Below are 25,044 nucleotides of genomic sequence, written 5' to 3'. Positions count from 1 at the left end.
GTGGGGGGCCTTTTCGCACGAGGACTTCCAATGAGGCCTTTTACACTACGGGGAAAGGGCACTGTTCCGTGAACAAGCGCGGGACCCACTTCTCTGAGACAAAGCTAGATCATTTCACCCGCCCGCCCAGTGGAGTCTTCGCTCAATGCACAAATGTGCTGGAGAATTCAGCAGGTCGCACCGTACCCACGGCAAGTTGAGGGTTACCGATGCCCTTCGTCAGGAATCACAGACGTCGCGGGATCTGCTGTCTTTCTCCAGCTCGTTAAACACCCAAGTCATCACTCCACTATTTCAAACCAAAAATAGACTTTATTCGCAATCATTTGTTTACAAAACGGAAAACCATTCAGAGTCCTCCTTCCCCCCCCCCCCCCCCATGCATTTCCATTTTGTTACAACTAAAAGACGAAAGTTTGCACTGTGGTTGAAGTGGACACAAAATGCCAGGGAGAATCAGCAGGTCCATTTAGTTCGGGCGCCTGCCAGCACTTTTCTCAATCAATGGCTCGAGCCCGAAGCATCAGTCTTTGCTCTAGAAATTACGCCGCCTGACCTGCTGAGTTCCTCTGGCACTGTACACTGTCTATTCACACCGTCGCCGTCTGCCCCCCACCCATGGCACCTTGTCGCTCCCTCCACACTGTTGCTCGAGGGGCTTTCCCTCGGCCCCTCCACGCTCGGTGACGGGAGGACTCCAGGCCCTGGGCTCCCTCCGGCCGAGCCAAGCCTCAGCGGTTACTCCTGCAGGCCAGAGCGCACCGACTTCTCGCCACGCGCTGGGACACAACAGGTTCCGGGGTGGGGGCTTTTACTGAGTTGAAGTTATTACTGAAATCCCTCAACAACAAAAACAAACACAAGCACAGTTTAAATTAGGTTAATGAATAAATATACTTAGCACTAGAAACATCATTAAACTTTCATCCAATCAGCTTATTTAGCAATAAGATTCAGCAAAACACTGGGCAAGTCTCCAAACGAAGGGTTAGTCTTGGGGAAGAGAAGCCACTTCTCCATCACGGCCCAGTGCCATTCTGAAACTTTCACGTTGCAGTTGCGAGGCGCCGAGCTTTTGGCGGCAACCAGCGCAGTTTTCCAGGGGTGGGGGAAATGCCAAACAATCTACAATAAAACTCCGATAGTCCAACACACACGGACTAAAGATCCACCTTGAACGGGGCTTCCTGATTCTCTTGTCAAAACGAGCATAAAAATAATTCGGCTCCTCAGAGAAATTTAGGGGGGCTTGAGTGGATTGGTAGATTATTCCAGGTAATTGGATGCTGTTGACACCCAGAGTCATTTTGGTTTGATTTCACTTTTTTCAATGTGACACTGGAGCGCAATGAAAATTTCCAATAAACCGAAAATTTAGTGGGGGATCAGGGATGGTGGGGATAGTGGAGGGGGAGGGGAGGGGGAGAGAGTACAGGAGCATGGAGACAGTGTGTGGGGAACTGGGACCATGGGGACCGGGATTAAGTGTGGAATCTGGGGTTCCAGAGAATCAGGAAGAACAATGATAGTCTCGGATATCTGAATGATCGGACTGCGGGTTCTGTATGTGGATCCACAATTACTGGTCCATGACTGAACAAATCAACACGCGTGTTACATGCTCAGTTCTGAGCTCTCGCGAAGGGGTAGAGTCCCGCAACTTGGATAGTAGTGGGTAACCTGACACCCAGGGAGGTGACCATTTCACACATTAAAGGCCGAAATTCCCACAGGGCATCGCAGGGCACTGGGAACCTGCCCACAGCTGGGTTCCGAGTTGGAGGACACAGTCTGCCTCCCCTCCTGAGTTTTCAGTCGGCAGGAGGCCACTCCCAGACCAGGGCAGGTCACTGAGCTCATCTGCCTCCACTGCGCCGACGCCGGGCTCATCCTCAGCCGCATAGTATACTTGCAGGATGACCGCGAAGAGGAAGATGAGAAGTAGTCTCTTGGCCAGGTCGGTCTGTGTGGGAAGGAGCTTCCTCACCTGGAGGGAGAGCGAGAATGAGAAGGGGGCATGTGAATGTGTGAGTTGGTCTGTGTGTGTGTGTGAGTGTGCTTGGTCTGCATGTGTGTGTGAGTGTGTTTGGTCTGCATGTGTGTGTGAGTGTGTTTGGTCTGTATGTGTGAGTTGGTCTGTATGTGTGTGAGCGTGAGTTTGTGTGTGTGAGTTGGTCTGTATGTGTGTGAGCGTGAGTTGGTCTGTATGTGTGTGAGCTTGTGTGTGTGAGTTGGTCTGTATGTGTGTGAGCATGAGTTTGTGTGTGTGTGAGTTGGTGTGTGTGTGTGAATGTGAGTTGGTGTGTGTGTGTGAATGTGAGTTGGTGTGTGTGTGTGAATGTGAGTTGGTGTGTGTGTGTGTGTGTGTCGCTGCCACCTCGGGGCGAATGCACCCCCGCCACGGCCCGGAGCCGGCTCCTACCTGCTGGTGGGGATACAGGACCCGCCGACTGCGCTTCTTGGCGGGTGCCTTGGCTCTGCGCTCGACGATGGGCTCGAAGTCGAAGATCAGAGGCTGCTCCTTCCCGGAGGACACGGGCCGCCTCGCACAGGCCAGGCACATACTGAGAGATTGGCACCAACCCGCCTGCTCCACTCGCTCCGAAACCCGCAGCAGAATCTCGCGCTCCAGCCACCCGCTACTGTAGACATCGAGTCCCTGGGATGACGTCCCCGCCAACCTTACTTCCGATTGGGTCTGACCCCTGCCTATCAAACCACCTCGCCCAATAGCATTAGAGGGTGGCGTTGATTGATGGGGCTGACGGCTCCCGCCTGTCTTCAGGGCCTCGCAGCACCAGCGACCTGCAGCCGAGGGTTCGATCCCGACCTCAGCCGCTGCCTCCTGCCTGCAGAGTTGAAGTCCGCTCTCCCAGTCACTGCAAGGATTTCTCTCGCACGGAGCTAAAGATGATTAATTCTAATGATTTGCAGATTTGCAGTAGATGGGCATTCCAGAATGCATTGTTGAAATATGCTACATCCCTCTCCCAGCACCTCCACCCAATTGTGCACCTGTAATCCCACATCAGTGCTACAACGCATTCCTGCCCATTATCGTTAACCATAGATAATGCCTCGTCCCACTGACCTGAACCCAGTCCATAGCCCTCCATACCTCTCCCATCCATGTATCTGTCCAGATTCTTCTTAAATGTTAAAATTGAGCCAAGATTCACCACTTCAGCTCGTTCCACGCTTCCACCAGTGAGTCTAGGGTGGCCATTGCAAAAGGAGGTCATGGCTATAGGTATGTTTGCATTTGTTGTTTTTGCAGTACAGTTTAAATCTTATAGAAAAAAAAGGGTTTTTTTTAAACACACTATACACGATGGAGTGGAGTCTGGTGCCCATGATGTCGCAGGCTGGGTTAATAATCCCCTGGAGTTTATTCTTGTCCTGAGAGTTGCCGGTCAGAATGCTCCCCCACGGTCCACCTGTAGAGGTTTACGAGAGTCTTTGGTGAGGTACCAAATTGCCTCAGCCACGTCATGGAGTATAGCCACTGGCGAGCCTTCATTATGATTGCATCAACACGTATGGTGACTTTGGAAGGGTCATCACTCTCTGTGTGAAGAAGTTCCCCCTAAGAAAGTGGAAAAGTTTTGGGAAGATCTAAATCAGGTATTAAATAAAATCACGAAAAGCAACATACCAAAAAATCCAGAGATCTTTCTTCTAAGTAATATAAGAAGTAACGAACTTGGCCTCGATTTGGATGGAGCACAAAAAAGATTTATTATGATAGCCTCAGCTGTAGCAAAAAAATGTATTATGTCAACCTGGAAATCAGAAGATAGCCTGAGAATACAGCAATGGTACATGGAGATGAATAAATATATTCCATTGAAAAAAATATAATTTAAGAAATAACGTCACAGTATTCGAACAAATTTGGGAACCGTACATGGAACACAACAGAGGGGGCTTACCGCAGACCTCCACTCCTAAAATGACAGAATGAGAAGAAGACGAAATGAACTGACCCAGTGTGTAAGAGTAGATGACCAAATTTTCTTGTTTAATTTCATTGTGTGAGGACATTGTTTAATGGGTTTAATGTATCGTATATGTTGAACGTTGAGTGGGTGGGGAAGGGGGGGTGAAGGAGGAAGGGAAGGGAGGGTGAAGGAGGAAGGGAAGGGAGGGGGAAAAGGGGAGAAAATGACACTGTATATTCAAGAGGGAAATGTTTGTGTGTAGTTTGGTCGATATGGTTCATAGTGTGAAAAATAAAAAAAAATTTAAAAAGTTCCCCCTAAACCTTTCCCCTTTTACCCTTAACCCATGTCCTCTAGAGATTAGTATTCAGGATACTGATGTGGATGTATTCATTGGAACTGAAACATGTATTTAATACGATAGGTACTGTAAACGTTAATAATATCCAAGCAGAGCACTTCATTCTTTAAAGATTCATGACAGAGATGTAAACTCGAGATACTTTTCTTTGAATTCATCTTAATTCGTCTTATTTCTTTTATATCTGCTTAAAGTTGATTATCATTATATTATTATACAGGACGCTTTAATTCGTCATTACAAAAATTTCAGTGTGAAGTTATGCAAAATGTTTTATTCAACAAGCTACTTAAAACTTTATCGACAAAGCTTGGTTTATTGGAATATCATTGCTCATGTTTCCTTGAAGATGACACATTTTGAAATTGGGAAATATTAGAACTTGGAAAGTGTCATCTATACATATATGGTTATGAGATGGGAAGGGTTGAGATTTTTTTGGGTAAGAGAATACAGGTCAGGACAATTCCAGTGCCCTCTACCAGTTCGTCAATGACACCAAAGTTCTCGGCAGAATCACAAAGGGCAACGAGGAGGCGGACAGGAGGGAGATAGATCAGCTCGTTGAAAGCTGTCTCGACAACAATCTGCTCAACGTCAGCAAAACCAAGGAGATGATTGTGGACTGCAGGGGAACACAGCCCAGTCCTCATCGAGGGCTCAGTAGTGGAGAGGGGTCAGGAACTTCAACCTCCCCGTGGATGCCTCCACGTTGATGCAATCACAAAGAAGGCTCACCAGCAGCTAGACTTTGTGAGGTGCCTGAGGAGATTCAGTTTGTGACCAAAGACTCTCGAAACCTTCTACAGGTGGGCCGTGGAGAGCATTCCGCCTGGTGGCATCACTGCCTGGTACAGAGGCGCCAACTGCCAGGACAAGAATAAACCCCAGAGGGTGGTTAACTCAGCCTGCAACATCACGGGCACAAGACTTCACTCCATCGAGGACATTGACATGAGGTCGTGTCTTAAAAAAGCAGCCTCTATCCTCAAGGATCCCAATACCCAGGCCATGCCCTCTTCACTCTGCTACCATCAGGAAGGAGGTCCAGGAGCCTAAAGACGAGCACTCAGCGGCACAAGGACAGCTTCTTCCCCTCCGTCATCAGATTCTCGAATGTACAGTGAAGCAAAGACACTGTCTGACTTTTCATCCATTATTTTTTTTAATGATTATAATATGAATGTTTACATTGTGTGACGCTGCCGCAAAACCCCAAATAACATGACTTGTTCAAGACAATAAATCCTGATTCTGGTAGAGGAAAAAAAAATCAATAAAATGCAAAAATCAGAGACCTTAAATGAGTCCCTGATTGAGTTTGTCATTGAGGAGTCTAATGGTGGAGGGGTAGCAGCTGTTCCTGAACCTGGTGGTGCGAGTCTTGCAGCCCCGATACCTCTTTCCTGATGGTAGCAGCGAGAACAGAGTTCGTGCCGGGTGGTGCGGATCCTTGACGATCGCTTGGAATGAGGAGAGAATTGAAAGTGGGATTGGTGTATTGATAGGTTTGAGATCAGTCAAGGCAACAAAGGTTACGGGGTGAAGGCCAGGCAGTGGGGCTGGGTGGGAAAATGGATCGGCTCACGATTGAATGGCAGGATAGACTCAATGACCACTTTCTACTCCCCTCTATAAAGAATCTCAGGGTTGTATGTGATGTCATGTTTGTTCTCTGACAATAAATCTGAAACCTGAATCTCAGGGCCCTGGAGATTCCCTTCCAGGTCCACCTGCCGGGCCCCCCATCATTTCCCCTGGTCAGCCTCCTATTCAGGACAACTGCCGCATCACCCGGGACCAATTTGGGGGGGGGGGGGGGGACTGCCAAATATGGCCTGTACTGCTTTTCACCCCCTTCCCCCACCCATGTGGACCTCTTGCTCAGCACCCTACAGGCTTTCATTTAATTTCCATCCTGATCCTCCATACCATGCACAAAATCATCAAGGACCCCTTCCAACCCCCGTACAGCATCTTTCAGCTACTCCTGTCATGGCTGTTCCTCCAGGCTGAGGAACAGCTTCTCCCCGTGGGCAGTGAGAATGCTGAACGACCAAAGGAACTGCTCACACTCACCCTCCGAGACTCACATATTCACAAAACAAAATTTACTAATTCTGGATAACCCCTGTTATCCGGAATCCAGACAGCCAGTAGCCTCAAGCAACCAGTAAAGCAAAATTGCAAAAAAATAAATAGGCAAAAAGTACAGAGATTTAAAACTGGCGTGCCTCGAGGTACGTTCACCAATCATGCAACCAGAAAATTCACTTAACTGGCAGCTACCGATCCTCATAGTTGCCATTTACTAGGAGTTTTACTGTACATGAAGCTGTCCTGCATATATATTGTTTGTCTGTACGTGTGTTATATCTGGTTGTATGTCTGTGTGTTTTGCACTGAGGAGAACGCTGTTTCGTCCGTGCAGTTGGATGGAAAATAAACCTGTCCTCATGCACGGTTTAGATTGGGGGAATAAATTGTTCCCATCAATCCTCCTATTCATGAAAGTCAAACAGGAGGGAATAAGCCAGTCGATGTTTCAGGGAGAATCTCAGCACTCAGAAGTTTTCTGATCAATGTGAGAATTGAGAGCATTGCTGACCGAATGCTGTAAATTCTGATGAAGCGAGAGGACGTGCTGATGTGCACAAATTAATCATTCTTCCAGCCTTGCAAAAAGTCCCTTGGGGGGGTTAATAATGGTCACAGAACTGAAGGGGTTATAGAAGAACTCGGCAGAGAGAGAGAGGAAGTACTGAGCAAAACCTACGGAGTTTAACCAAAGCTTGAGTCATTCTGCAATGAATCCTTTTCGAAGCAACACACGATTCCTGACACATCAACAATATTAACAGCTTCTTTCCGCAAATGCAGTTTCCCAGATTCCACACATTCCATCCACATCCATCGATTACTGTAGATAATGCGCTGTAACATCTAAAAGGGACTTTTAAATGTTGGGATTAGAAGACAGAGCCTTTACGGTACAGTGGTAAAATGCGAAAGTTTTCATCAACCCCGAAACGTCGGTTCTGTATCTTTATCTTTGGTACATAAAGGACACTGTTTGACCTGCTGGGTTTCTCTGGCTTTGCATTTTTATTTACAGCACAGTCCAGGCCCTTCAACCCAGACTGTTATGCTGACCTAATGACCTACTCAAACCATGGCCCAGAATTTCCCCACTGTACAACCCTCCATTTTTCTCAGTTCCCTCGAACTGTCTATCATCCCTGCTCCCACCACCATTGCTGGTGGCGCATTCCCTGCACCCACCACTCTCTGTGGGAAGAATTTACACCACCCTCCCCCCCCCCATACTTAGTCCCAAGCATCTTGAATCTATGCTCCCTCATGTTCACCATTTCAGCCTCTGGGGACAAAGCCATGTACAACTCTATCAGTACACCCCTCATCCTCCTCATCCCCTCAACTCTACCCTCATCCTCCGTCACTCCAAGGAGGAAAGGCCACTCAACCCACCCTCATGAGGCACATTCTCCAATCCAAGCAGCGTCCTTGTGAATCTCCTCTGCACCTTTCTCTACAGCGTCCACATCCTTCCTGTAGACCAGGATTGAATACAATATTCCAAGTGAGGGGGGGGGGTGTGTCTGACTGCTTTTACAAAAGAAATATTCTGAAACAGCCAATCTCGTGGGCTACGCGCCCCCCCCCCCGCCTTAGATCTCTGCTCCAAGTCTATGGAAAATAAAACGATCCCCCCCCCAACACCATTTTGGGTCCTCAAACAGTCCTATCTCATTGAAACATTTTGAACATTGAGAGGTAGACGTAGAAATGTTGTTTCCCACAGTGGGAAAGTCTAGGATAAGAGGTCATAACTTCAGGATTGAAGGGCGTCCGCTCAGAACAGAGATGCAGAGGAATTTCTTCAACCAGAGGGCAGTGAATCTGTGGAATTTACTGCCATGGGCAGTTGTGGAGGCTGGGTCATCGACAGAGATCGACAGGTTCTTGATTAACCAGGGGCATCAAAGATGATGGGCAGTGGGGTTGAGTGGGGAAATGGATCAACTCATGGTTAAATGGTGGGGCAGACCCGAGTGGGCTGAATGGCCTCTTTCTGCTCCTAGGCCTTGTGGCACATTACGAACTTCCCAGCTTCCATCGCTTTCTTGAGCTACGGTCTACAGCGGTTGGATGCACTCACCAACGCCACACAATGATTTTTTTCATTATCAGTCAATTTCCCTTCTCCCTTAACAGGACAATAAAGCTCATGGCAGGTCATTAAAAACAATTGGCACTGGCCAGAGCTTCTGGCGTTGATGAAGGGGCTCCGGCCTGTTTCAGGCCTGTTTCTGAGTCTTTATCTGGGCCGTACAAAGAAGGATGCGTGACTTGGCGAGTCTCTCCCACATTTTGTGTAAACTATAGTCACAGTGTCTGGAGACTTGCTTGACCGATCACGTTCTCTGCATGAGGTTTGCTAGTAACCTGTGCAGTTAAACTGTGCAACCACCGTGGAACATCACGTGCCAGTCTGGCCTTCAAACCAAGAATGGAGTCTTTCAAGAAGGGGTTTCGGGGAGGATGGAGCGAGGATGTCTTCCCTGGCCGACGGGCTGGAGAACAGGAGGCAAGGTCTGTGAACTCGGGGCTCCCGTTTATGGCTAAGATGGGGAGAAATGTGTTGAGGACCCTGTGGGCTCTGGTTTTGTGGTGGTGCGGGGGGTGGGGTCCCTGACTGTGTCGGAGGTTCAGACCTGGAGCTGGGGTTGCCAGTGATTCAGTTGTGTGGGGGGGAGGGGGGGCGGCACTGGAGGTGAATCCACGGATACTGGGTGGGGGGGGGGACCTCTCTTTTGTTTCTTTTTCTCTGACTTCAGGCAATTACTCCCGGAGGTGAAAGAAAACAAATTCCATGACAACAAATCTAGGTGATAATGGTGTAAATCAAATGTAATAATGTCCAGTGATGGAAATGTACAGATGTGAACATAAAGGCTGAACGGGGGGGGGGTTCCTTTATAAATAATTTATTGTGAATAAAGTCTATTTTGGGTTAAAAAAAATTTACATGTCAATAAATCGTACCTGATGTGATTCCCAAGTCTTCACTGATCTGATCACAAGGAGAACATTTAAACTCTCCACTAACTGAACTGAAGTTCAGAATTGAACCCAGGTCTCTAGGGCTACGAGCTCTAGCAAGCCTGATAGGAAATCACAAAAGTACATTACATCTAAATCGTGATCAGCAGCCGCAAAATCCATAAAATGTGTTCAGGAAGCAGAATCTTTGTGGTCCAGGGCAGTCAGGAAGAAAGTAAAATGAGTCTTGAGCACAGTCTGTGCAGGATGAGGGAGGTATCCACCAATACTCCCATTCTTCACTTCCTCTGGAGGCTGCCACCCAGTGAAGTGCAAGAGCCTTGCAAACCTGCTGGCTTCACAGTTCTCCCTGCCACGCCTCTGCCCACGACAATGTCGTGGATCCCGGTGGCCGCCCATGTCAATTCCCCGTCCCATTCCCTCGCTGACATGCCAGCCCAGCATCTCACGCACCTGCCAGACTGAGACCACCTGCAAAATGGAGGATCATCACCTCATCTTTCATCTGGGGACCCCTCTGGTTTCGATTACCCACCCCCCACCCCCTCTTCTTCCCAGTTGCCTTTTCTCCCACTCTCCCTCCACCTTAGCTCCATTTGAATTGATTTCCCTTCCTCTCTCTCCACCTTAGCTGTTCTAACTGATCTCCCTCTCTCCATCTTAGCTGATTTAACTGATCTCCCTCCCCCACTCTCTCTCTCTCTCCACCTTAGCTGTTCTAACCGATCTCCCTCTCTCCATCTTAGCTGATTTAACTGATCTCCCTCCGCTACTCTCTCTCTCTCCACCCCCCCCCCACCCCCTCTCTCCTCCTTAGCTGTTTAAACTGATCTCCCTATCTCTCTCTACCTTGAGGAAGGGCTCGGGCCCAAAACTTCATTGATGTATCTTTGCCTCCTGTGGACACTGCGAGACCAGCTGGGTTCCTCCAGCGTCTCTGTGTGTTGTTTCTACAATCCCAGACGTCCAGGTTTCACCCAATTAATTCTCTGTTATATATCAATGTATCTTGCAAACCCTTCCCCTGTTCTTCACCTCACGCCCCATATTATGAGAGCAAAAAGCAAAACCTTTCGACGAAAAAAATATTGGCCAAGATCTCACAAGATAAATCGGAAGATTCAGCATTAACAAAATTAAATATGCTACACATTTCTCAGCGATGAGAATTCAAATCCCAGGAATTTCCAACATAAAATCCTTAACATTGGCAAATGAATACTCCAGGTGGCAGTAAAATATCATCGTCTTTGATTCGAACTACATTCCTCAATCATTTCAGTTTCATTTTTTTCTTGAAAAGTAAAAGTTCTTCTTTACTCCTCCGTCAAGATGTTTTCCTGCGGACGGTTTCCTCCCACCGTTCAAAACATACCGGAGTTGTAGGTCAATTGTGTGTAATAGGGCGGCATGTACTCGTGGACCTAAAAGACCTGTTACCCGTGCTATATGTCTGAATTTTTTTTTAAATGTAGTCACCAGCAGACTCTGGACTTGAAGAGACTGGCCCACCCCTCAGCTGATCCAATTCCCTTATCTACATGAAAAATTACTCCAGTCCCACATCAGTGGGCGAGATGTGACCCAATGTGAGATTCTTCCCTTGGAAGGGGAGTGGCCAGATGCTCAAGATCACAGTCAGGTGCCAGGCACCTGTCCCCAGAGATGAGTGACCGGAGGATTTCCCCCTTCTTGGGAGGGGTGGGCCGTCGGGCAGGACGCATTCGCTTGGACTCCTTGCGGGGACTTCAAAAAGCTAGTGGAGCAAGTCCTCCACAGTGGCCAATCCAGGAGAGAGTGGTCGCTCCCGGTTCCGGAATCTGCTCCCCCCGAGAGGGCGGACACCTCGTCCAGGTGGAGGTCCGTCGCGAGGTAAACCTGCAGAATGACGATGGAGAGCAGACACAGCAGAAGCCTCTTTGCCACGTCCTTCTCAGTGCGGCGGGTCCTCCGAGGCTGTGGATCAAGGGGAGAACAGCATTAGTAGGTCGTTGGGAACGATCCACCAGCCAGGCCAATCCATGGTCCACCAACCAGGCCAATCCTCGAGGTGTATCAGTAAAAGTCTGACGGCTTGGGGGGGAGGGGGGGGAGGGAGAGAAAGCCTTTGCCCAATCTGGACACAAGGACTTGACTGCTACGGGACCTCTGACCAGAGGCCAGAGGGGGGTACAGTTTAGGTGAGGGGGGGGGGGTGCGGAGCCCTTTCACAATGTTTACCACCCTTCCGTCTGCATCAAGTGTCGTCGGCGTCCTTGGCGGTGGGAAGAGGGCCCCCAGTGATCTTTCCCGCTGACTCCACCGCCCTCTGCAGGGACTTGCAGCCCGAGGGGACACGGCTTCCAAACCAGGCAGTGGTGCAGGATGCTTTCGATACATCCTCCAGAGAACGTATTGAGAGATTCTTCTGGTCCCTTAACATTTGCATATTTCAGTGGAATAAACTCATCCAATCTTGTGCTCAAATAAAGATCAAAACCCATTTGGATTATTATTTGATACGTACACATTTTTGTTCAGAGTCAAGTTTATACGCAGCTCCATCCATACCATATCCCAACTTGTCAATACTTTTATCCACCTCCCCGATCAGAGGAGAACCTCAGATTTCCACCCCCAACACACATTCACTGGCCAGGAGAGCGGAGACACAGCTGCTCCAAACAATTCAATCACCCCCCCACAACCAAACACTGGCGCCTTCGTACGCAGCCTTTGAACCATGGTTGTCAAGCGCCTGTGCTCGGTGGCAGCCACGAGGGAGGGCAACAGCAGACCAGGAACGGGGAGAAGGCGAAGCAGAGGAGACGGCCACAGCCTGCGAGGTGTCCGGCAGCTGAGGAATTTGCTCAGACTGCAGGGGAACCTGCACGGGCTGTCGGAGGGTCGGCTTGTGGGGACCGGGACTCGAGAGGGAGCAGAGGGGGAGAAAGGGGCTCCCGAAGGGCCTCAGGCATCATACGCTTCCTTGCCGCATCGAGGGGGGTTCGGATGAATTGAGCACGGTGGGGGGGGGGGGGTGGTCCATGCAGCTGCAGAGGCTGTGGGAGCGCTGGGGGGGGGGGGGGGGGGGCAATCCACTGGCACTCAGTGGCCCTGAATGGTCTCTCCTTCCATGTACTGTAAGGAGCTCCGGGCGATTAATGGCAATTCTTCATCTGCCTTATGGCAGGCAGGAGGCAATTCTGTGTAATATTACACGAAAATAAAGGAATCTTGAATCGGTGTGGGGGAGGTGCAAACTGCACCGGTTGACACCATCAGAGGGGGTGACACCAAAGTGACCATCTATAAATTTTTGGTGTAGTGTTTCAGCTGTTCTAACTGATCTCCCTCTCCTCCTCTGGTCGTAGGGGGCCCAGACGGAAGACAAAGTGCTGATCCTCCAACTTGCGGGTTGTCTCGGTCCGGCCGTGCATGAGACCACGGGGAGACACGTCGGCCGAGGGAACGGGACAGGGAATTGGAACGGGCGGCCAGTGGAGGATCCCCGCTATTGTGGCGGACGGAGCAGAGATGCTCAGCGAGGCGACCTCCCGATCTGCACCCGGCCCCTCCCACGCGGAGGAGACTACGGCGGGAGCACCGGAAGCAGCGGACGACCCCCCCCCCCCCCCCATCCAGTGTGGCTTTACTTGGAAGGACAGCTTGGGGCCCAGAATGGTGCTGGGGAGGAGGTGCAGGTGCACATGGAATGATGACAGGGGCAGGTCCCAAGGCGATGATGGGTGGGGACAGAGGAGCAAACGAGGGGATCGCGGAGGGAGCGGTCCCAATAGTCCGTTACTGCCTTTCGCCAAATATGGAGTTGTGGATGTTCTTTTAACCCAGCGGGATTATCAAAACATTCCATGGAATGTTCTTTGCGATATTATTTTGGTTACGACCTTTCAAACTGACGTTCTCAGAGGGACATTGAAAAGCCTCTTGGCTGCAAGAAAAAAGTAGAGACTTATGAGCCCGAGGCAGGGAGGGATTGCAGTGGAGTAGGTTTACAGAGGGTCGGAACAACCTCGTGGGCTGAGGGGGCCTGCCGTGTGCTGGGATATTGTGTGTGGATGGTGGTCCACCCAACTTTCAGAGACCATCTGGGTGTCAACCAATCTTCAATGCACACGAATATTTCTCCAAATCGCTAAATAGTTTGGTTACTGAAAGTCCCATTGCTCAACACCCATCAGTTATCCTTTATTCTGCTGAAGATGTTTCAACGAATAGATTTGGCAAGTCCTTCCCATTGCATCAGATCATTTGTGAACTGATTCGACGAAACGCCATTCTCCGATTCATCGCATGTGGAGACATGACACACAAGCAAAACATAAATAATAAAAGAGTTATTCACCAGCCTGGTGGTGCTCGCTCTGATCCTCCTGGATCTCTTCCCCTGATGGGAACAGCTGAAAGACGCAGGCGACCTCCCGGTCAATCGCGTCGATGTGGGAGAGGTGGTGAACCTCCCTCCCACTCTTTCGGTCCTGCGGATTGACCTCCAATTCATTTCTCTGCAGCGACCACACTCGATAAGAGCTCCTGTAGAAGGTTGACGTGACGGTGGACTTGCCCGCCTCAGCCTTCCCAGCAAGGGCAGTCGCTGTTGCGCCTTCCTGACAAGTGAGGAGATGTCAAGAGCTCACGGTCGGTCACTGGGGGAGTGGACTCCGAGGAACCTGGTGTCCCCCCCCCCCCACCCCTACTGGGCCTCACCACTACGGATCCACACCAATTTTCATTGATCCCATCTGCCTTTGGAGCACTTGGTCTCAACGTCTTCCTGTTATTGCTGGTAGGAAGATCGGCCCTACTTGGCTGTTGTCTCTACCCTCACAGTTTATGGCAGGGGTCTCCAAAGTGGTTGATATCAACTCCCGGGGAGCGGGGGTGTCAATGGGACCATCCAGGGGGGTCAATAAATTCCAGGGGGTGTCGATAACACCAAGGTGAGGACTGATAACGTGGGTGGGGTTGATTTAACATAGCGTCTCCACACTAACCCCCCCAACCCACTGCCCCGTCCAGCACAGAGGTGAGGGGGTAGGCTTACCTACCATGAACCTCCGTATGTCGCCGACACATTTCCCACTCATCGCTCACGCACCAGCCGGCCGCGCATGGCATTCGGACCCTGGGGACGCTGCATTCAGCAGGTAAGTACCCCTTAGTTTGTCCTCCATTTGGGGGTGCAGGGCCGACACCACCCGACCCCCCCTCCAAATGAACGTCCGACTCGAGGTGGTGCCCGACGGAGGGCTCAAAGGCTGGACTGTATGGCCTAAAACCAGACATCTGTCAACTCTACCGACCACCCTCCCCCGCAGTCCAGCGCATGCCTGGAGGTCGATGAGGGACCACATACTCCCTGAAGGGGGTCAGCGATCGAAAACGTTTGGAGACCCCTGCTTCATGGGAACAATATTAAAGCCTGCGTGATTTCGGAAGTGGAAAATCCCAGCCAAGCCCATCCCTGGTGCCGACCCCCAGCAGGCATCGAGGAGAGGCGTTGCTCAAGGCAGCTGCCAACATCGTAGGCCCCAACACCCTGGTCACAACCTATTCAGGAAGAAGGTACAGAAGCCCGAAGATCAAGGGTCTTTTTATTGTCATGTCAATCTTTGGCTTGGCTTCGTGGACGAAGATTTATGGAGGGGGTAAAAAGTCCACGTCAGCTGCAGGCTCGTTTGTGGCTGACAAGTCCGATGCGGGACAGGCAGACACGATTGCAGCGGTTGCAGGGGAAAATTGGTGGGTTGGGGTTGGGTGTTGGGTTTTTCCTCCTCTGCCTTTTGTCAGTGAGGTGGGCTCTGCGGTCTTCTACAAAGGAGGTTGCTGCCCGCCAAACTGTGAGGCGCCAAGATGCACGGTTTGAGGCGATATCAGCCCACTGGCGGTGGTCAATGTGGCAGGCACCAAGAGATTTCTTTAGGCAGTCCTTGTACCTTTTCTTTGGTGCACCTCTGTCACGGTGGCCAGTGGAGAGCTCGCCATATAACACGATCTTGGGAAGGCGATGGTCCTCCATTCTGGAGACGTGACCCATCCAGCGCAGCTGGATCTTCAGCAGCGTGGACTCGATGCTGTCGACCTCTGCCATCTCGAGTACTTCGACGTTAGGGATGTAAGCGCTCCAATGGATGTTGAGGATGGAGCGGAGACAACGCTGGTGGAAGCGTTCTAGGAGCCGTAGGTGGTGCCGGTAGAGGACCCATGATTCGGAGCCGAACAGGAGTGTGGGTATGACAACGGCTCTGTATACGCTTATCTTTGTGAGGTTTTTCAGTTGGTTGTTTTTCCAGACTCTTTTGTGTAGTCTTCCAAAGGCGCTATTTGCCTTGGCGAGTCTGTTGTCTATCTCATTGTCGATCCTTGCATCTGATGAAATGGTGCAGCCGAGATAGGTAAACTGGTTGACCGTTTTGAGTTTTGTGTGCCCGATGGAGATGTCAATGACCAAATGTAAAATATACAAAACTTCCCTTTGCGAAGTGTATTGCCCGGCGGCCCTAACACTCAGAAACAAAAGGGAGTTCCTTCGGCGGAACAGCCAAACTCCATACAGGACGAGAGCAGAAGTCAGCACCATCGGGTCTGAAGCAACGGCGTCACTAACCACACTTCACTATTTCCTTATTGCCTGTTGCAATCCTCTCTTGCCTCAATCCCTTCGTGCTTGGGCAGGTCCTTGCTGCACAACAACAGACTCGCACTCAACTGCCATCCCGGTAGCGTTCCCTTCATAATATAGGGTATAGGAGGTGGCCATCTGGCCCATTGAATGAGATCATGGCTCATCTCTACCTGCCTGCCTTTTCCCTTAATTCCTCCACTATGTAAAAATCTACCCAGCCTGGTCTTAAATCAACGAGCAGTGAAATTAGGAGTTTGAGGAGAGTCGGTATGGCCACCCAGGACTTGCAAAATTTCAACAGGTGTTCCGCGGAGTGCACTCCAACCGGTCGCATCATTGTCCGGTGTGTGCCGACCAATGCACAGGACGGGGAAAAGACCACAGAGGCCTGCAAACTCAGCCAGCGCCACCACGGGCCACTGGACCTCACTCCCCTGCGGATGCCTGCAAGAGGCGGCGCCTCACGAAAGCAGCCTCTATCCTCAAGGACACGTTCCCTTTGCTTCGCTCCCGTCTGGAAGGAGGTGCGGGCCCCTGGCGGTCAGCTTCTTCCCCCTCCTCCCCCACCGCCCTCAGGTTCCCGAACGGACAGGCTCAGCCTCATTTTCTCTTTTGTTTGCATTAATTTCTGTATTTTTAAAAAAATAATATATCCACGGATCTGTCATTTAAAGCAAAATGACTTTCACGACACACGTTCGTGACAATAAATTCTGATTCTGACTTTCACAGAACCCTTTTTTTGTGCCCTGATTTTTTTTTAAAAAAAAGCTTCAGGTTTACGATGAATTGGTAATTTGGTAATACAAACCAGAGGGCAGATTACTATTTGAATGGCAATAGATTGGGAGATGGGGAAGTGCAGAGAGACCTAGGGGTTCTTGTGCACCAGTCACTGAAGGCCAGCATGCAGGTACAGCAGGTGGTTAAAAAGGCAAATGGTATGTTGGCCTTCATATCAAGAGGGTTTGAGTATAGGAACAAGGATACCTTACTGCAGCTGTACAGGGCCTTGGTGAGACCCCACCTGGAGTATTGTGTGCAGTTTTGGTCCCCTTATCTGAGGAAGGATGTTCTTGCAATGGAGGGAGTGCAGAACCCAGGGCCATGGTTCAATGATAATAGGCAAACCATTTAGGACCGAGATGAGGAGGAATTTCTTTACCCAGAGGGTGGTGAATCTGTGGAATTCATTGCCACAGAGGGCAGTAAAGGCAGGTTCATTGAATATATTTAAGAGGGAATTAGATATATTTCTTCAGTATAAAGGAATTAGGGGTTATGGAGAGAAGGTGGGGACGGGGTACTGAACTTTAAGATCAGCCATGATCTCATTGAATGGCGGAGCAGGCTCGAAGGACCAAATGACCTATTCCTGCTCCTATCTTCTATGTTTCTATGTTTTAATTGGGCTCCTGACCAAACCCCACGGTGATGTCACTGCAACCCTACGCGCTGTAAATTGCGGGGTTTACACAGCAAGAGAAAACCGGCGAGGTAGTTCCGCAGAGATCCCTTCTTGATGTGTGGCGTCAAATGGCACCCTGACCCATCCTTTTACAGCACAGCCTCATGGGCCGAAGGGCCCGAATTGAGCAGTAAAGTTACACACTCTGTCAATCCAGGATTTGAAGGGCGCCCACAGTGGACAGAGGTGAATGTCTTCATCCAGAGGGAGGTGAATCGGCCAAATTTGTCGCCACAGTAGGTGTGGCGGGGGGGGTGGTGGGGTTGGTGGAGGTCAGGTCATTGGGTATATTTAAGGCAGAGATTGATTAGCCAGGGCATCAGTGGGTGGGTGTCACCCAGTGCGGTAATTTGTGGTGCCGCTGCACCTCCCCCCCTGACCTCAGTGGACCGAGTGAATGAGTGCGCCAAGTGTGGGAGGATCAAGTGCATGCTTCTTGTTCATCCGGGGTGTCAGCAGCGGCGATGAGCAGGGGTGGGGGGGGTGTGACTTTGGCATCAGCACTGAGAGGAGGTGGGGGGGGGCTCTGACCGGAGTGCATGAGAAGGTTCAAAAAGTAAATGAGCATGGAGTTTGAGTGGGTATATTGGTCCATGTCAGCTGGGCTTCACAAGCAATGTTTGTATTGTCAGAACAAACGACAGGGATATTTTTATAAAAAAATAATAAATTTCTGCTGAAACACTGCACAGACATTTTATAGATGGTCACTCTGGTGACATCCCCTCTGATGGTGTGACCCAGTCTCCCTAGTGAGGCTAGCGAAGGCTGGTCAGTGGGAGAATGGATCAGCTCATGATTAAATGATGGGGCAAACTCGATGGGCTAAATGGTCTATTTCTGCTCCTATGTCTCATGGTCTTAACGCTTTGATTTTTTTTACCATCAACCCCTAATCCATCCAGATATAATGCAACGCCAACTAGACATTGATCATCAACTGGGGAAAAAAATCTCCAAAAATTATAGGAGTGGACAAATTCTGCTCCGCCCAATGGACCGGATGTATTCAACTGAGAGGTACTCGCCAATTGCTGTATTAACTTTGGCAAACTGAAGGCAGGCAGACCGAAGGAGCAGCCACGGCCCAGACAAAGAGAAAATTGCATCCTTGTACATTGAAGGCAGGCTCAGAATTTCAACAAAATCACCACCAAAACACACTCTCACACACACACACACACACACACACACACACACACACACACACATGCACACACACTCACATGCACACACACATACACTCACGCAGGCACACGCACACACAAACACACTCATGAGTACACACTCATACACACATACACACACACTCACGCACACACTCGCAGGCACACGCAAACACAACCGCACTCAAGCGCACACTGTCATACACACATGCACGTGTGCACATGCGCAAACACGCGTGCGCCCATGCACATACAAATGCAGGCACATGCACACACAAGCATGCATGCACACTCATACACACTCGCACGTGCGCGCGTGCACACACAGACACACACACACACACACACACACACACACACACACACACACACACACACACACACACACACACAGGCACGTGCGTACACACACATAACATGAACGTTGCATCAATTCAACAACCCATTCCAGCTTGGAAATCCAGTTAAAGAGCTTGCCCCCACCTTCCTCCCCCCCCCCCCCCCCACCGGAAATGCTATCCTTGACCAAGAGCTGAAGTTGTGGAGTGTTTACCTGGTAAATTGGATAGAGGACTTTTATGGAACGCCTCTTGTAACGGCGCCCGTACTTGCGCTCTGGGATGGGTTCGAAAGTGAACACCTCGGGCTCCGTGTGCCTCCGGACACCCAGGACGGTCAGAATCTTGGCTTGGCTGGGCAACGGTACACTCCTGGGGGTTACGGTCGAATACATCAGTGTCCCGGCCGCCGGCAACACCCCGCCCGAAGGTAACACACCAGCACTTTCAACACCTATTATAAATGTCCCGGGAGGCTGATTCTCAGCATCGCTCGAGAGAGGGAGAGAGAGAGAGAGTGAGAGAGAGCAAGAAGGGCTGATTGGCCAACCCCCTCTTCTCTCCTGAATTCCTCATTATTTACCGGCAGCTGAAACCTCAATCCCCGCCTTTATTGAAATGAGCCTGTTATGCAGTCTGCCTGGGTTCGGAAGCCATACAGGATGGTCAGGCAGTGTCCAGCCTCTCCACCTGGCCAACCAGATATGTGCCTGCCCTCCAGCCAAGAGCATTGGTGGCCTTCGCCCCCACCCCCCGTACAATGGGAGCCCCTACTTCTCAGAGTGGGTTATTTAAACCATGGCCCCGCTGCCTCATTCCTGCACTCGGTCCAGGTCGCTGCCGCCATGGCTGGGTGCCATCCAAAGCGTAACATGGGCAAGGGATAGGAATCCACCTCACCCACACCCCATGCTGACCAGGGTGTCACCACCAACCAGATGGTGTTCACTGATTGGGGACTAGAGACCCTTTTAACCAAGCCGCCTTCGGTACCTCACCCAGAATCAGAACCCTTCCCCTTGGGTCATTACTCCCAAGCTGTAGTGAGGGCCCATGGACACTCTACACCACTCAGCCCCTTCCCTCGGTTGGGTGCGAGCCAGTTGTGGGTGTTGTGATAGTGTGTGTGTGTGTGTGTGTGTGTGTGTGTGTGTGTGTGTGTGTGTGTGTGTGTGTGTGTGTGTGTGTGTGTGTGTGTGTGTGTGAGACCATGTGCCACTGTCTGTTCACTGCTGCACCTCATTAACTTGTTCAACCCGTTGTTCTAGCTAGCAGCTGTGTACTCCAGGACTGCCCCCTGGAGTTTACCTCGGTTCGTGACTAATAAAACATGTTTTGTGGCACCCTTCTGTGTCTCAGACTTGAGTTCTTGCTGTCCCCACAAATGAACTGCAATCACACACGACAGAGGCGAAAGATGAAAGTCTGCAAGCCCTGGGATTACAGGGAACCCCAGAAATGCTGGAGGAACTCGCAGCCTCCAGAGGCGGTAAAGAAGTATCGCCCACATATCAAGCTGAGCAATAAAAAACAGGCAGGTTTATTGTTCTGTGCAAAGTTTAACCCAATGGTTCTCAACTTTCTTCTTTCCACTTTAAATATCCCCTGGGCCATAGGTGCTCTGTGATTTGTAAGGGATTGCTTAAGGTGGGATGTGGGTGGGAAGGGAAGGCTGAGAATCACTGCTCTAGACCCAATTGTTACTGAAATATTTTGTTTGAGAAATATGGTCATTGGCCCATTTCCTTTGGAGTTCGGAAACTGGGCAAATAATGAGTCAGTTAGGGACGATTAAAACAGTGGGTTTCAAATTTTTTCTTCCCACCCATATCCCATCTTAAGCAATCCCTTACTAATCACAGAGCCCTTATGGCCTAGGGGATACTTAAAGTGGGATGTGGGTGGAAAGAAAAGGGTTGAGAACCACTGGACGGAGAGAGTCTGTAACAATTCCAAGAATGCATGGACATGACACTAAGGGTGGGAAAAAGAAATGGAGAACGTACATACTCCACGCAGGAAGAAGTTGAGCAGAAAGCCCTGCAAAAGGTAGTGGACTCAATCCAGGGCATCGCAGGCAAAGCCCTCCCCCACCGTCAGGGGCATCTACTGGGAATACTGCTGTTGGAGAGCAGCTGCGATCATCAAGTATCCTCACCACCCCCCCCCCCCCCCCGCCCCTGACACACGCTCGGTTCTCGATGCTGCCATCTGGAAAGAAGTATCGGTGCCACAAGACTCACACCACCAGGTTCAGGAACAGCTGCCACCCCTCCACCATCAGACTCCTCCATGACAAACTCAATCAGGGACCCGTTTAAGGACTCGGACGTGCACATTATGGATCATTTTTCTCTCTCCACATCGCACAGTCTTACCCTATAACCCATTCTCTCTCAAGTTCCCGTCGTTGTGCTGCTGGGTGCTTGTCTTCAGGCTCCTGCACCTCCTTCCCCAATGGGAGCAGTGAGAAGAGGGCCTGGCCCTGGGGGGTGGGGGGTCCTTGAGGATAGAGGCTGCTCTCTTGAGGCACACTCGCTTGCTGGTGTCCTTAATGGTGTGAAGATTGATGCCCGTGATGGTGTTGCTGAGTTCACAATCCTCTGGTGTCTTTTCCTGTCCTGTGCATTGGCCCTCAGTGATGCAACCAGCCTGAATGCTCTCCACGGTGCGCCTGTAGAAATTTGCGAGTGTCTTTGGTGACGTCCCGAATCTCTTCAAACTCCTCATGAAATGTAGCCGCTGGCAGCGTTCGTGATGAGCTTGACTAAATTTGCTGCTCTTTTGCCACCTTCTGTGTTCCTGAGCACCCTGGTTTCAAAACCAGGAGGTAATGTAACCAGACAGTAATGTAACCAGGCAGTAATGTAACCAGTCAGTAATGTAACCAGACAGTAATGTAACCAGGCGGCAATGTAACCAGTCAGTAATGTCACCAGGCAGTTATGTAACCAGTCAGTAATGTAACCAGACAGTAATGTAACCAGACAGTAATATAACCAGGTGGCAATGTAACCAGTTGGCAATGTAACCAGACAGTAATGTAACCAGGCAGTAATGCAACCAGTCAGTAATGTAACCAGACAGTAATGTAACCAGGCAGTAATGTAACCAGGCAGTAATGTAACCAGACAGTAATGTAACCAGGTGGCAATGTAACCAGTCAGTAATGTAACCAGTCAGTAATGTAACCAGACAGTAATGTAACCAGGCGGCAATGTAACCAGACATTAATGTCACCAGGCAGTTATGTAACCAGTCAGTAATGTAACCAGACAGTAATGTAACCAGACAGTAATATAACCAGGTGGCAATGTAACCAGTTGGCAATGTAACCAGACAGTAATGTAACCAGGCAGTAATGCAACCAGTCAGTAATGTAACCAGACAGTAATGTAACCAGGCAGTAATGTAACCAGGCAGTAATGTAACCAGACAGTAATGTAACCAGGTGGCAATGTAACCAGTCGGTAATGTAACCAGACAGTAATGTAACCAGGCAGTAATGCAACCAGTAAGTAATGTAACCAGTCAGTAATGTAACCAGGCGGCAATGTATCCAGACATTAATGTAACCAGGCAGTAATGTAACAGTCAGTAATGTAACCAGACAGTAATGTAACCAGGCATCAATGTAACCAGTCGATAATGTAACCAGGCAGTAATGCAACCAGGCGGCAATGTAACCAGACATTAATGTAACCAGGCAGTTATGTAACCAGTCAGTAATGTAACCAGACAGTAATGTAACCAGACAGTAATTTAACCAGGCGGCAATGTAACCAGTTGGTAATGTAACCAGTCGGTAATGTAACCAGGCAGTAATGCAACCAGTCAGTAATGTAACCAGACAGTAATGTAACCAGGCGGCAATGTAACCAGACATTAATGTAACCAGGCAGTTATGTAACCAGTCAGTAATGTAACCAGACAGTAATGTAACCAGACAGTAATGTAACCAGGCGGCAATGTAACCAGTTGGTAATGTAACCAGACAGTAATGTAACCAGGCAGTAATGCAACCAGTCAGTAATGTAACCAGACATTAATGTAACCAGGCAGTAATGTAACCAGTCAGTAATGTAACCAGGCGGCAATGTAACCAGTCGGTAATGTAACCAGTCGGTAATGTAACCAGACAGTAATGTAACCAGGCAGTAATGTAACCAGACAGTAATGTAACCAGGCGGCAATGTAACCAGTCGGTAATGTAACCAGACAGTAATGTAACCAGGCAGTAATGTAACCAGTCAGTAATGTAACCAGACAGTAATGTAACCAGGTGCCAATGTAACCAGACATTAATGTAACCAGGCAGTAATGTAACCAGTCAGTAATGTAACCAGACAGTAATGTAACCAGGCGTCAATGTAACCAGTTGGTAATGTAACCAGGCAGTAATGCAACCAGGTGGTAATGTAACCAGTCAGCAATGTAACCAGTTGGTAAGGTAACCAGACAGTAATGTAACCAGGTAGTAATGCAACCAGTCAGTAATGTTACCAGGCAGTAACGTAACCAGGCGGTAATGTAACCAGACAGTAATGTAACCAGGCGGCAATGTAACCAGACATTAATGTAACCAGGCAGTTATGTAACCAGTCAGCAATGTAACCAGTTGGTAAGGTAACCAGGCGTCAATGTAACCAGTTGGTAATGTAACCAGGCAGTAATGCAACCAGGCAGTAATGTAACCAGTCAGTAATGTAACCAGACAGTAATGTAACCAGGCGTCAATGTAACCAGTTGGTAATGTAATCAGGCAGTAATGCAACCAGGCAGTAATGCAACCAGGTGGTAATGTAACCAGTCGGCAATGTAACCAGTTGGTAAAGTAACCAGACAGTAATGTAACCAGGTAGTAATGCAACCAGTCAGTAATGTTACCAGGCAGTAACGTAACCAGGCGGTAATGTAACCAGACAGTAATATAACCAGGCAGTAATGCAACCAGGTGGTAATGTGACCAGTCAATGTTCTTTCCACAGTGCACATGTTCAAGTCAAAGTTTAAAGTTCAGATTTTTTGTCATAGCACATACATGGCATCACATACAACCCCGAGCTTCTATTTCCTGTGGGCCAGGCAGAATTACCACTTATTGGTAATGCAATAAAAAACTGTATTCAATGAAATATGTATACATGTACACAAATAAAGAAATGTAAACAAACTGACAGTGCAATACAGAGAGGAAAAATATCAATAAAGTCCACAAGTAAGAGTCCTTTAATGAGTCCCTGATTGAGTTTGTCATCGAGGAGTCTGATGGTGGAGGGGGAGCAGCTGTTCCTGAACCTGGTGGTGTGGATCTTGTGGCACCGATACCTCTTTCCTGATGGCAGCAGCGAGAACAGAGCGTGTGCTGGATGGTGCGGATTCTTGATGATTGCTGCTGCTTCCTGAAGGTGAAGGCAGCATTCCCTGTAGATGTTCTCCATGGTGGGGAGGGTTTTGCCTGTGATGTCCTGTTCGGTGTCCACGGCCTTTTGCAGGGCTCTACGCTCAGGGGTATTGGTGTCCCCGTACCAGGCTGTGATGCAGCCGATCAGCATATTTTCCACAACATCTCTGTAGAAATTTGCCAGGGTTTCCGTTGTCATACCAAACCTCCCCAAACTCCTGAGGAAGTCAAGGCGCTGACATGCTTTCTTCATGATGCCATTGATGTGTTGGGTTCAGGAAAGATTCTCCAAGATAGTGGCTCTCAAGATCTTAAATGTGCTCACCCCCTCCACCTCTGATCCCCCGATGATCACTGGATCGTCCATCTCTGGCTTTCCCTTCCTGAAGTCGACAATCACCTCCTTGGTTTTGGCGACATTTAGCGCAAGATGGTTGCACCATTCGGCCAAGTTTTCAGTCTCCCTCCTGTACACTGATTCAACTCCCCTTATTCATACAACCCACCACCGTGCTATCGTCAGTGAATTTGTAGACGGTGCTGCTGACACACCGAGCCACCTTGATGGAGATCATCGTAGATGGTTGGTGCAATTTCTACAGAATATATCCTGAGTCAGGTACTTTGAGCAACTGGGAATAGAGGGAAGAACAAGA

The 25,044-nt window shown here is 49.5% G+C and overlaps 2 protein-coding genes across 2 annotated transcripts; both read right to left on the bottom strand.

Annotated features, from left to right (window-relative positions):
- Positions 1-292: 292 nt before the first annotated feature.
- LOC138752992 (uncharacterized) lies at positions 293-3,242 on the bottom strand. The gene is made up of 3 exons (XM_069915589.1): positions 3,092-3,242; positions 2,423-2,904; positions 293-1,987 (listed from the first exon to the last, which is right to left on the bottom strand). Exons 1-3 carry the CDS (start codon positions 3,240-3,242, stop codon positions 1,712-1,714), a joined length of 909 nt encoding a protein of 302 aa, XP_069771690.1. The 3' UTR covers positions 293-1,711.
- A 6,704-nt stretch (positions 3,243-9,946) lies between these two features.
- Positions 9,947-19,831, bottom strand: LOC138752991 (uncharacterized). Its single transcript, XM_069915588.1, has 3 exons — positions 19,782-19,831; positions 19,200-19,476; positions 9,947-11,343 (listed from the first exon to the last, which is right to left on the bottom strand). The coding sequence occupies exons 1-3, from the start codon at positions 19,829-19,831 to the stop codon at positions 11,026-11,028; spliced, it is 645 nt and encodes a 214-aa protein (XP_069771689.1). The 3' UTR covers positions 9,947-11,025.
- Positions 19,832-25,044: the final 5,213 nt, after the last annotated feature.

The sequence above is a fragment of the Narcine bancroftii genome, chromosome 2 (assembly GCF_036971445.1).
Source record: "Narcine bancroftii isolate sNarBan1 chromosome 2, sNarBan1.hap1, whole genome shotgun sequence".
Taxonomy (NCBI): Eukaryota; Metazoa; Chordata; class Chondrichthyes; order Torpediniformes; family Narcinidae; genus Narcine; species Narcine bancroftii.
This window is presented reverse-complemented; position numbering and strand designations above follow the sequence as displayed.

What these genes read in the sequence shown, in the direction of transcription:
- LOC138752991 (XM_069915588.1), bottom strand. Translation starts at nt 19,831, where the DNA reads ATGGCGGCAGCGACCTGGACCGAGTGCAGGAATGAGGCAGCGGGGCCA. An exon ending in AATGAGGCAGCGGGGCCATG is followed by an intron (nt 19,477 to 19,781) that starts GTTTAAATAACC and finishes CCCTCTCTCGAG; the next exon opens with CGATGCTGAGAATCAGCCTC. An exon ending in TCCTCTATCCAATTTACCAG is followed by an intron (nt 11,344 to 19,199) that starts GTAAACACTCCA and finishes CTTGATCCACAG; the next exon opens with CCTCGGAGGACCCGCCGCAC.
- LOC138752992 (XM_069915589.1), bottom strand. Translation starts at nt 3,242, where the DNA reads ATGACCTCCTTTTGCAATGGCCACCCTAGACTCACTGGTGGAAGCGTG. An exon ending in GGGCTATGGACTGGGTTCAG is followed by an intron (nt 2,905 to 3,091) that starts GTCAGTGGGACG and finishes AATCATCTTTAG; the next exon opens with CTCCGTGCGAGAGAAATCCT. An exon ending in TCCTGTATCCCCACCAGCAG is followed by an intron (nt 1,988 to 2,422) that starts GTAGGAGCCGGC and finishes CTCTCCCTCCAG; the next exon opens with GTGAGGAAGCTCCTTCCCAC.